At 44.4% G+C, this 12,792-nt stretch overlaps 2 protein-coding genes across 9 annotated transcripts in view; one reads left to right on the top strand and one right to left on the bottom strand.

The window, feature by feature from the left end:
• Window positions 1-9,669, bottom strand: part of ATAD2B (ATPase family AAA domain containing 2B) — a 187,176-nt gene extending 177,507 nt beyond the window's left edge. For 3 of the 8 annotated variants that reach the window (XM_063623898.1, XM_055253341.2, XM_063623900.1), the window contains exon 1: window positions 9,005-9,651. In XM_063623898.1, the coding sequence (XP_063479968.1) occupies window positions 9,005-9,220 (216 nt within the window). In that variant the 5' untranslated portion in view covers window positions 9,221-9,651. Of the gene's footprint in view, window positions 1-9,004 lie in introns of all 8 variants that reach the window. The other 5 variants (XM_063623899.1, XM_055253339.2, XM_063623897.1 and 2 more) reach the window with 3 other exon arrangements.
• Window positions 9,670-9,719: 50 nt separating this feature from the next.
• The window catches only part of UBXN2A (UBX domain protein 2A), a 64,302-nt gene continuing 61,229 nt past the window's right edge, over window positions 9,720-12,792 (top strand). The window contains exon 1 of the mRNA XM_063623958.1: window positions 9,720-10,070. Within this exon, the coding sequence (XP_063480028.1) occupies window positions 9,998-10,070 (73 nt within the window). The 5' untranslated portion in view covers window positions 9,720-9,997. The remainder of the gene's footprint in view (window positions 10,071-12,792) is intronic.

Genomic DNA, 12,792 nt, shown 5'->3' with positions numbered 1-12,792 from the left:
TATCACCAAGTAGAGGGAAAGATAGTACAAGTATACCTCTAATAGAGACCACAAGGCCCAGACTCTCAGTCTGCTTACAGGGATTTTTTTTTTTCCCCAAAGCCAACTTAAAAATATTAAGAAAAGCCAGGTGCAGTGGTTCATACCTATAATCCCAGCTACTTGGCAGGCTGAGTCAGGAGGACTGCTTGAAGCCAGTAGTTCAAAACCAGCCTGGGCAACATAGTGAGACTCCTGTCTGGAAAAATAAAAATATAGCCGGGTGCGGTGGCTCACGCCTATAATCCCAGCACTTTGGGAGGCCAAGGCGGGGGATCACCTGAGGTCAGGAGTTCAAGACCAGCCTGACCAACATGGAGAAATCCTGTCTCTACTAAAAATACAAAATTAGCCGGGCGTGGTGACGCATGCCTGTAATCCCAGCTACTCGGGAGGCTGAGGCAGGAGAATCGCTTGAATGCCAGAGCCAGAGGTTATGGTGAGCCATGGAACTACAGCCTGGGCAACAAGAGCGAAACTCCGTCTCAAAAAAAAAAAGAAAAAAAGAGCCGGGCGCGGTGGCTCACGCTTGTAATGCCAGCACTTTGGGAGGCTGAGGCGGGTGGATCACGAGGTCAGGAGATCGAGACCATGGTGAAACCCCGTCTCTACTAAAAATACAAAAAATTAGCCGGGCATGGTGGCGGGCACCTGTAGTCCCAGCTACTCGGAGAGGCTGAGGCAGGAGAATGGCGTGAACCCGGGAGGCAGAGCTTGCAGTGAGCCGAGATCGCGCCACCGCACTCCAGCCTGGGTGACAGAGCGAGACTCCGTCTCAAAAAAAAAAAAAAAAAAAAAAAGAAAAAAAGAAAGAAAGAGAAAAATATAAGCCAGGAGCAGCAGCTCACTCCTGTAATTCCACACTTTAGGAAGCCAAGGCAGGAGGATTTCTTGAGCCCAGGAGTTTGAGACCAGCTTGGGCAACATAGCAAAACCTTATCTCTACAAAAAAAAAAAAAAAAAAAAAATAGCCAGGTGTGGTAACACATATCTGTAGTCCCAGTTAGTCAGAGACTGTGATGGGAGAATCCACTGAACTCAGGAGGTCAAGGCTGCAGCGGGCTGTGATTGCACTACTGCACTCCAGCCTGAGCAACACAGCAAGATCCTGTCTCAAAAAATACATATATACTACATATATGTCTACTATGTACCCACAAAAAAAATTTAAATAAAAAATGAAACAAAAAATATAAATATACACATATATAATAAAATATTAAGGAAAAATATTGCAAAAACAGTCTCTGTACAATATGCCTGCTCCTCTCCTTCCACACTGCCTCCTGAAATCAGGCTGCAGGAAATTACTAAAAATTATTGTCCCATATTTCATATCCCTATATGCTACTATTCACACTTTCAGTCCCAATACACTCCTAGACACCACAATTCCAGATAGGCAGGTAAAAGCTGTCTATAAATGGTAGGTATACTTACAGTATACAACAGCTGCAACTTCACTTTTTCAGATTTTGGTGGAAACTACTGATTGAACAACATCAAAGAGTAATGATAAGTGAGGTAAAGAACTACAGATGAAACAAGATATACAAGTAGAGAAGACAGAACTAGATTTAAATATTACCTTTAGCCTCCCACAGGCCACTTAACCTCTTAGGCAACTCAGTTTCCTCAGCTATAAAATGGGGGTATCATCACTTGCCTTATAGAGTTGTTACAAGGATTGAATGAGACAGCATTAAACAACACCTGGCATGTATGAGATGCTAAATAAACCTTGGTTTACTCTTCTCCTTATTAGGGCAAAATGCAACAAGTGAGTATAGCAAAAAAGAAAGATTGTCGGCTAGGCATGGTGGTGCACACGTGTAACCCTAACACTTTGGGAGGCCAAGGTGGGAGGATTGCTTGAGGCCGGTAGTTCAAGACTAGCCTGGGCAACATAAAAAGACCCCATCTCTATTTAAAAAAAAAAAAAGAGAGAGAGATTGTCAATGTGAAAATAATTTAAAATGAGTCATACTTTCCATTAATTCACTCAAAAAGTATTAACTGGCCAGGCACAGTGGCCGTAATCCCAGCACTCTGGGAGGCCAGGGTGGGTGGATTGCTCAAGCCCAGGAGTTCAAGACCAGCCTGGGCAATGTGGCGAAACCCCATCTCTACAAAAAATACAAAAATTAGCTGACTGTGGTGGCTTGTGCCTGTAGTCCCAGCTATTCGGGAGGTTAAGGTGGGAGGATCACTTGAGCCCAAGAGGCAAAGATTGCAGCAAGCCAAGATCATGCCACTGCACTCCAGCCTGGGAGACAAAGTGAGAGCTTCTCAAAAAAAAAAGTATTAGGGGTCGGGTGCAGTGGCTCACGCCTGTAATCCCAGCACTTTGAGAGGCCAAGGCGGGCAAATCACCTGAGGTCAGGAGTTCCAGACCAGCCTGTTCAACACAGTGAAACCCCACCTCTTCTAAAAATACAAAAATTAGCCGGGTGAGGTGGCGCATGTCTGTAATCCCAGCTGCTCAGGAGGCTGTGGCAGGAGAATCACTTGAACCCAGGAAGCAAAGGTTGCAGTGAGCTGAGGTCGCACCGTTGTACTCCAGCCTGGATAACAAGAGGGAAACTCTGTTTCAAAAAAGAAAAAAAAAAAAAAGTATTAGGCCAGGCACGATGGCTCACGTCTGTAATCCCAGAACTTTCAGAGGCCAAGGCAGGCAGATCACCTGAGGTCAGGATTTCAAGACCAGCCTGGCTAACATGGCAAAACCTCGTCTCTACTAAAAATACAAAAATTAGCTGGATGTGGTGGCTCACGTCTGTAATCCTGGCTACTCAGGAGGCTGAGGCAGGAGAATCGCTGGAACCCGGGAAGCGGAGGTTGCAGTGAGGCGACATGGAGCCACTGTACTCCAGCCCGGGCAACAGAGAGAGACTCTGCCTCAAAAAAAAAAAAAAAAGTATTAATTGGGCACTGACTGACACACATTGTTCTAGGCACTCAGGATACAGGTGTCAACATAATAGTCTCTGTCTTTAAAGAACACACAAAAAAAAGAGTTCCACCAAAACATTCGACGAGTAGAGGACCAGAAGTCTTACCACACTAAGTATCCATGCCATTCATTTGGCACCTACTTTGAACCAATTTACCTTGTTAATAACTTCTCATATGCATACCATGTGCACATTTACAGTACTGAGGGTAAAAACTGTGTTTTATTTATCCTCTATTCTCAAAGTCCTATAACCATGATATTCTCAAAATGGGTCAGCTCCTTGAAATGCTATTCATTCATTCATTTAACAGATATTTATTAAGCATTTTCAGCATTGTGTCAGGTGCTGTATTCAGGCCCTGGGAAGATGGCATTTAGGGGGAAGTAAAATATAGTGCCTGCCTTTATGGCACTTATGGCCTACTCTAAGAGTTTAGAGAAGACTTTAGCCAAAGGTATATACCCTACCTCCAGATAAAACTACAAAACTTACCGCTTAAAAAAAAAAAAAAATCTAACTTACATTTAAATAAAGTTAACACATACATGATTTCCCCCCAACTCTGTACTTCCATACAACTTTTTATCCAAAAATTCCCAATGTTTTTTACTCAGTAACTCATTGTTCACAGACTCCCCTTCCAGAGAGGAAGCACAAAAGAAGTATAAAATATTCTTATTGCAAGACCAAAAACCTAAGTATAAAGAAATCCACTTGGGCTGGGTGTGGTGGCTCATGCCTGTAACCTCAGCACTTTGGGAGACCGAGGCGGGCGGGTCGCCTGAGGTCAGGAGTTCGAGATCAGCCTGACCAACATGATGAAACCCCATCTTCACTAAAAAATACAAAAATTAACCAGGTGTGGTGGCAGGCGCCTGTAATGCCAGCTACTTGGGAGGCTGAGGCAGGAGAATTGCTTGAACCTGGGAGGCAGAGGTTGCAGTGAGCCGAGATTTTACCACTATACTCCAGCCTGAGCTACAGAGTAAGACTCCATCTCAAAAAAAAAAAAAAAAAACCCCAAAGAAATCCACTCAAGTTGATTATGCACCATGCACACAAATGAAACGGATAATGCACACAAACGAAACTTCATTGTGTATGTCCCAAAAGCAATGCCACACATATGATTCAAAGTAATATGGCACTTAAATCCTTGAATAGACAGGATCACTCTACATTCAGGTGCAAACACTGGTTGGGCTTCTCAGTTTTCATAACAGTAGTAATTCTACCACTTGTCCAGCTGGATTTCAGAAGTTATGAGTTTATCTATAATTAGGTATTTAGGAGACATACAATAAAACATCTACCAAAGGATGGTTTAAAAGACTTCTTGCAAGGGAAAATGATTTAAGGAATTAGTATGTATTCACTTCCATAGGCTTTATAAGTTTCATCCATGACCTAAACAACAGAACGTGTGTATATCTGGACTACAGAAATAGCCTGTTAACTGAATGTAAGCTGCATTTTCACTTGGCTACCAGAGACAATCCTATGAACTCCACCACTGCTTTGGTTCGAAATTGTGGCAGGGAACATTGTCACGTTACAATATTACCTATATGGTACTCCATGTGAATCTGATACAGTATAAGGAAAAACTTGCTCTGTTCTGAGGAACTTATATTTTCCCCTGCTCATCTGAGAGTTATACACATTATGAGATTTCCCTCTCAGACTTCTTTAACCTCTTTAACCCTCAATTTCGACCACTCTGCTTTGTTATGTTGGCAAACGCATGAGTGTTGGAAAAGGAAAAGCACAGGGTGATAAAAGTATATACTAAAGAAGGACCTAGGGATTTTTAAAATTAAAATAAAAGTAATACAGCATTTTACTTCTAAAGTTACTCAAAATATTTATTTTAATCTCACAAGATGGGGACTCAGAGTCAATGACTATCTCAAAAAGCCTAAATAGCTAGTGAAAAAGCCAGAAATACCAGCAAACAGACCTAACAAGGAGAGGTAGAAAAAAAGAGTTGAAATAATTTTCAAAGATTGCTGTCTAGTTTTGTGAATACAGTATTAGATTGTTTACTAGGAGTGACACCTAGGTGGAGCAAATAAATGCTAATGACTGAGGGCCAGATTAACTGACCTAAAAGAGGTCAAGCTTTATGAAAGCTTGGAGCAAAAAAAAGCCACAGTATACAGGAGTAATCACATCTAACCGCACAGCATTAAAAAACAACCTGACATTTTAAAAGTGTGGGCATTGTGGGTAATGATAAGGGAGAAAAAAAAATAAGAAAACTTAAAAGTATGGGCACAAAGGCAATCTACAGATTAAGAGAAAAATCTGCAAACCATATATCTGATAAGCAGTTAATTTCCAAAATACATAGGGTACTCCTACAACTCCAAAGGAAGAAAACATTTTTTAATGGGCAAAGCAGGATTTTAAGGCTGCAGTGAACCACTCCATCCTGGGCATCAGAGTAAGACTCCGTCTCAAAAAAAAAAAAAATGTCCTAACTAAACAGACACCTCTCAGGTATATAAAAAGGTGCTCAACATTACTAATCATCAGGGAAATGCAAATCAAAACCACAATGAGATATCACCTCACACCTGTCAAAATGGCTCTTGTCAAAAAGACAAGAGACAACAAATATTGGGGAGATGTAGAAAAAAGGGAATCCTGGTACATGTCAGTAGAAATGCAAAATGGTGCAGCCACTATGGAAAACAGTATGAAGGTTCCTCAAAAATTTAAAAATAGAACTACCATATGATCCAGCAATCCCAACTTCTGGGTATTTATCCAAAGGAATTGAAATCAGGATTTCGACGGACATCTGCACTCCCATGTTCGCAGTAGCATTATTAATAGCTAAGATATGAAAACAATCTAAATGTCCAACAAGAGATGAATGTAGAAAACACGGTGTACATGTGTGCATGCCCAGTGGAATACTATTAAGCCTAAGAAGGAAATCCTGCCATTTACAACAACACAGATGCACCTAGAGGATATTACACTAAATAATTTGTCAGTCCCAGAAAGAGAAATACTGAATGATCTCACTTATATGTAGAATTTAAACTAGCAAATTCACATAAGCAGAGAGTAGAAGGCTGATTGCCAGGGTCTTGGGGGGAGGCAATCAAGTTTCACTTATGCCAGATAAATAAGTTCTGGAGATCTATATAGCATAGTGCCTACATCTAAGAATACTGTATTGCATACTTAAAATTTTCTAAGAGGGTAGATTTTATATCAAGTGTTCTTACCACAAAAATAATACTAATAATACATTCATAATAAAAGCGACAGGGAAACTTTAGGAATGATGGACATATCTATGGTGTTGATGTGGTGGTGTTTTCACAAATATATACTTATCTCCAAACTCACAGAATTATATACACTAAGTACCACCTTTTACATGTCAAAAAAAAAAAAAGGCTTTCCATACTGAAAAAAAGAAAAAGAAAATAATTCCAATAATCTGCAGAATGCATATTTTCCCCCATCCTATGCATATACTACTTGGGAAAAAGACAAAACTATAAGAAAAGCTTATAGCGCTATGACTCTTTAAAGCAAATAAAATGTCTCTGGACACAGTGAATGAAATAATCTAAAAACAGAGGGAAAAGAGGGAAAAACAGGCATCATGTGTAGTTAGTTAAGAACATGGCACAAAAGCAGAAAAAGGAGAAACTCCTCAATTACGAACAGGAATATTATGTTACAAACAGGAATATATTCCTTTCTACAAAAATAAGGGTCTGCTAAAGCAACAACATGGGCAACCCCATTTTGCATCAAATGAGACTTTACAGACACTGGCAAATGTCTATTATAGACCCCACAGACATAGAGGGTGTCTTTAAGTACTCCAGAAAGGGTGAACTAGGAGTGCTAAATTCCTACAAAACTGGAGAAGAGCTAACCAGAAATATACAACCTGTTTCATAAATATATAGTCCATAACCTTAATAAATTCAGAATTATAATTTATCCTCTTCTAAAGGTCCAATCGCTATGTAAGAGTAGTTAAGTCTCTAAAAAATCTTTCAGAGAAAGCAATTAGATCACTCCATCATCTCCTAGAGCCATAACATAAATCTTCTTAAGACTGAAAAACAAATATTTCAAAGTAAATCTTTGGTAGCCTGTTATTTATGGTGCTTTAAAACATTTTAAAAGGATCTTTGAAACAAAGTTTCATTAGTACCCTTCTACAAAGAGCTCTCATATCTTTCATTCTTTTAGCAATTTAAAAGCTACCAAATGTTCATTTCCTCATTAGATTATTGATTCCTAGCCTTTTAACATCTCTATAACAGCTGCTTGACAAATTACCTCACCTTATTCCTCAGGGGGTGAGGACAGCATGATATCCATGAATTCAAAAATGGGACCACAAACTGATCAGTGAAGATGAGCTAATTGCTTCAGATGAGTTAGACACTGCTCTAATAGACTAGGCATTCACATAACATGATATAATTAAATGCTTATACCCTAAATATTTTCTTTGTCCTTAAATGTAGAGAAAAGATCTTTTCTTAAATCGAGTTTTATTTTAAAATATGTGATAGCCTCAGTAGGTCAAGAAGCTTGAACATGTTTGGAATAGTTTCTACCGAAAGCCTCGTCTTCAAAGTACTTATTCTCAACAGTTTGCACAACTTTCAGATTTAACCTTATTTCAACCTAAGAGATCTGTAAGCCCCCAAAACAGTCTATTAAATAGGACGTTATAATGCCCAAAATTTTATCAAATAAAAGCCAAAACGATTTTCAAAGATACAATAAAAATATTTCATAGTAGTATGGTAAAATACTCCTGTTGTCTCTGCCCAGATCCATTCTGTTAGTGTCAAAACATCGTAAGACACAAACAGAAAAGCACACACAAACCGCGATCTTGTAGACCCCTAGAACATAAAATATTGCTTCCCCCCAATAAGAACCACAAAATGGTGTGGAATTAAAGGAGCATTTTAAATGAACAGCTTTTTCCAGCCAAATTACTTAGCAAGTCAACCTCTTTTAAGACAGAAGCAATACACTCGTCTCTGAATTCAGAAAAAATCTCATAGTAAAACAAACGTGTCAATTCCTTTAAAACAATAAATATCTGTGCTTAGCTTTATACTGTAGGTAATAAAATTTCAGGATCTTTCAATCACTTTTTTAATTCAATCACCAGAGTCTTTAAATGTCATTTTTGCAACTGCTCGACAACAATGGCGTTCATTCACCTTTTGTAATATAGTCCCATAACAAAAATGTAGACACCCAAGAAACCACACAGTTTTGGCATGATAGTGCTGACTATCCGAAACATTCCACTTGTTTCTTTCGACGTGCTCCTTCTGTGACCTGAAAGCTCTGGTTCCTACTAGCGCCTTGGTGAGCTAGCTGGCTGGTTCCCCAGCTATAACATCATGTTTGATCTCTCCTGCCTGGAGAGGCGATAGCGTTGATTTTGTTTTTAAAGTTGGTGTCAGAGCAGCTACAAACTTTTTTCAGCATCCCTGCCTGGCTGCCAACTGGAGCTCTCTGTTCACTTCCTCACCAACTTGAACCACCCCCAAACTGAGAGTAAGCTGGAGTTAGACAGCGGCAGGAACTGACACACTTTCAAGAAGGGTTTGACACCGCAGAAAACTTTCACTTCTCCAACCCTTCCACCCAGGGGCTCTGGCCCTTCGCTCTTGCTTCCCCGCTAGAATTCCCCTCTGGGGCAGGACAAGGACACGGACAGCAGATCGTTCGAATGACCCCGAAAGGGACCCCCAAAGCCCTCTCCCCTAGACTCAAGGGCTCTTCTTTACACAAAAGAGCCAGGCCAGCTTGGAAAGCAAAGGGGCCAGCGTCGCGGCCCTTCTCCTGGGTGCCACCCTCCACCGCGCCCGCAGACCCTGTCTCCAGCCGCCCGAGCGGTCTCCACTGGAGCTTCCTGCCCGCAACCCGGCCAGACAAAGCCCCGGCAGCAGGGCCGGCACTTCCGAGCCTCCGGACTCGGGACGCCGCGCTCTTACCCTGGCCTCATCCAGAGTGACGCCGGCGCCACCGCTTCCCCCGGCCTTGGCGGCGGGGCAGCTGGCGGCGCGGGTCTTGGAGGAGCGGGTCCGAGAGGAGATGAAATGGCTGCTGCCTCCGGTCGCCCCAGGCTCTGCTCCGGCCCCAGGCCCAGGCCCCGGACCAGGAGACTTGGACCCGAGAAGGCGGAGAGAGCTCTTCCGGGTGTTCACCATGGTCCAGCCAGGGGGACGGAGTCCACGCCGCGCCCGGGAGAGCCGAGCAAGGCCGGCCCGCCGGCCAGTCAGTCAGGGCCAGCGGAGCCGAGCCGGGCAATGAGAGACGAGCCGGCCCGGAGCGTGCGGAGCGCAGACGAGCACAAGAGAGAGCCGGGCAGAGGAAGGGAAGTCGGCGTGAGCAGGCGGCGAGCGGGAAGCGGGGGCGGTGCTGCCGACAGGCAGCCCAGACACTCCGCCGGCTTCGCCCTCCTCAGCGGGAGCCGAGCGGAGCCGCCATTTCTACCCCTTTCTCTCCCGTTCTCGCTCTCGAGCTCCGTGCGTCAAGCCTCCAGCGCCGCACGGCCAACGAGACCGCTTCCAGCCGCAGCCGCGGCGGGGCGCTGCGAGGCCGGCCAGCCCTTCCCGGCTGCTCGCTCCTCTCCCCGCCGCCTCTAGCTGCCCCGCCCCCGGCGCGGCGTCAGCGCTCGGCGGCCGGGGAGCGACGCTCTAGCCTGTCAGCTCGATGGTTTCCAGGTCCCCGCGACCGCAGGGCTGGGGCAACCAGAAAAGCCAGACTAATCAGGACGAGTTCGGGCTTGGAATTGGGCCTGAAGCCCTCGCGCCCAGCCAGGTCTGAATGCCCCAGACCCCACCATCACCCCCGTGGCCTGGATGGAGCAGGGGACGGCCGGCGAAGGCGCGGGGTGGAAGGGGAGCGGCGACGAATGCGCGAGGAGCTGACTGGGAATCCCCGAGCTACCCGAGACAAGACACTGAACTTGAGTCGCACTTTTCATGCCTGTAAAAATGAGAATGACAGCTGTGATAAAAAAAAAAAAAAATTCATCTGGGCGATATCTGGAACGTGGTAAGCTTAAGAAGAAAAGGGGGGGGGGGGGACACCACGCTAGAACCCTGAGTCATTAAACAAAGCGAGGCAGGGTCGTTTTCTATCCCCTTAGCCAGATCTAAGGCGGAGTCAAAGAATGAGTTCCCTCTAAGAGCCGCCTCTATCACCGCCCCCTGCCCCTGGCCCGCTGAAGAATTAAGAATACAAAAAGCTTAACCCACAGATAAAGCATTTGCAATTTAACTTCCAAAGAAAAAAAAATTAAGCCACACAATTCATATGAAAAGCTCTGCTGTAGGCCGGGTGCGGTGGCTCACGCCTATAATCCCAGTACTTTGGGAGGCCGGGGTGGGTGGATCACCTGAGGTCAGGAGTTCTAGACCAGCCTGACCAACATGGTGAAACCCTGTCTCCACTAAAAATAGAAAAAATTGACGGGTGTTGTGGCGGGCACCTGTAATCCCATATGCTTGGGAAGCTGAGGCATGAGAATCACTTGAACCCAGAAGATGGAGGTTGCAGTGAGCCGAAATCACGCCACTGCACTCCAGCCTGGACGACAGAGCCAGACCCTGTCTCAGAAAAAAAAAAAAAGAAGGAAAGAAAGAAAAGCTCTGCTGTAAAGTAGGAATTAGGTTCATTTCAAAAATTCACAGTACAGGCCGGGCGCGGTGGCTTACGCCTGTAATCCCAGCACTTTGGGAGGCCAAGGCGGGCGGATCACTTCAGGTCAGGAGTTCGAGACCATCCTGGCCAACATGGTGAAACCCCATCTCTACTAAAAATACAAAAAATTAGCCAGGTGTCGTGGTGCATGCCTGTAATCCCAGCTACTTGAGAGGCTGAGGCAGGAGAATTGCTTGAACCCGGGAGGCAGAGATTGCAGTGAGCCAAGATCGTGCCACTGCACTCCATCCAGCCTGGGTGACAGAATGAGACTCCATCTCAAAAAAAAAAAAAAAAAAAATTCACAGTACATTAGACATAGCCTACTGTTTATTGGGAAGGAGTTTATTAAACTAAGAAAAATTGAAGACTCAAGAAAAGTCCTGAAAATAACCAAATGGCATCAAACTTAGAGCATTCTGGCCATCTAAGCTCCCAATCATTCCAAAAAACTGTACGACACTGGGAATGACAATGTTTTTTTGTTTGGCAACCAGTATGGATTCCAGAATAGATAAATCCTTCTGACACAATTTGCATACCACATCCTCTCCTGGACACTTCACCTGCCACTTAGAGCTGGCGTCTTAATGGGTGTGAATTCCTCATAATGGAACCATACCTGGATTTTCCTGGGTCAAGTAGCTATCACATCACTGAGCAGCATAAACAAGTATCAATTCCTGTGGAAAGAGGCTGGTTTGGGCCAGGCACTGTAGCTCACACCTGTATTCTCAGCACTTGGAGGCCAAGGTGGGAGGATGGCTTGAGACCAGGAGTTGGAAACCAGCCTGGGCAACATAGTGAGATCCTCTCCCTACCAAAAAGAAAGAGAGAGAGACAGGGTCTTGCTCTGTCACCCAGGCTGGAGTGCAGTGTCACAACCACAGTTCACTGTAGCCTTGACCTCCCAGGCTCAAGCAATCCCCCTGCCCCAGCCTCCCTGGTAGCTGGAACTACTGGGTGTGGTGCCTGTGGTCCCAGGCACTCCTGAGGCTGAGGCGCCATCAGTCACTTGAGCCCAGGATGTCCAGGCTGCAGTGAGCCAAGTTCATGCCACTGTACTTTAGCCTGGGTGACAGAGTAACACCCTGTCTCAAAAAATATTTAAAAAAAAAAAAAAAAGGGTAGGGTGCAGTGGCTAATGCCTGTAATCTCAGCATTTTGGGAGGCCGAGGTGGGCGGATCACTTGAGGTCAGGAGTTCAAGACCAGCCTGACCAACATGGTGAAACCCCATTTCTACTAAAAATACAAAAAATTAGCCGGGCATGGTGGCAGACACCTGTAATCTCAGCTATTCGGGAGGCTGAGGCAGGAGAATCACTTGAACCGGGGAGGTGGAGGTTGCAGTGAGCTGAGATTGCACCACTGCACTCCAGTCTGGACAACAATGCAAAATTCCCTCTCAAAAAAAAAAAAAAAAAAAGGCTAGTGTTCTGCAGAGGTGTGTGGTATGCAAATTATATACAAAGGATTTGTGTGCTTTCCTCATTTGTTTTGTGTGTGTGTGTGTGTGTATTTGTTTTTGTAGTCCTAAATTGGGAAGGCCAAGTTACCATAACCTATACCATTTACTATCAACAAATGTTAACTTTATTTATTTATTTATTTGAGATGGAGTCTTGCTCTGTCACTCAGGCTGGAGTACAGTGGTACGATCTGGGCTCACTGCAACCTCCGCCTCCCAGGTTCAAGCGACTCTCCTGCCTCAGCCTCCCAAGTAGCTAGGGCTACAGGCACGTGCCACCACGCCTGGCTAATTTTTTGTAGTTTTAGTAGAGACGAGGTTTCACCGTGTTAGCCAGGATGGTCTTGATCTCCTGACCTCATGATCTGCCTGCCTCAGCCTCCCAAAGTGCTGGGATTACAGGTGTGAGCCACTGCACCTGGAGGTAACAAATGTTAATTTTAAATCCAACTGAGCTTGAGCCCAGGAGTTCGAGACCAGCCTGGGCAACATAGTGAGACCCTGTCTCTAGAAAATATGTAAGTAAATAAATAAATCCAACTGGTATTAGGTACTCTGCTAGGCCAGGAAATATACAGATTTTTAAAAATCAAGAACGTTTAAA

The sequence above is a fragment of the Symphalangus syndactylus genome, chromosome 18 (genome assembly GCF_028878055.3).
Source record: "Symphalangus syndactylus isolate Jambi chromosome 18, NHGRI_mSymSyn1-v2.1_pri, whole genome shotgun sequence".
Classification (NCBI taxonomy): Eukaryota; Metazoa; Chordata; class Mammalia; order Primates; family Hylobatidae; genus Symphalangus; species Symphalangus syndactylus.
The sequence above is the reverse complement of the archived record's forward strand: the minus strand, read 5'-3'. Positions and strand labels throughout refer to the sequence as shown.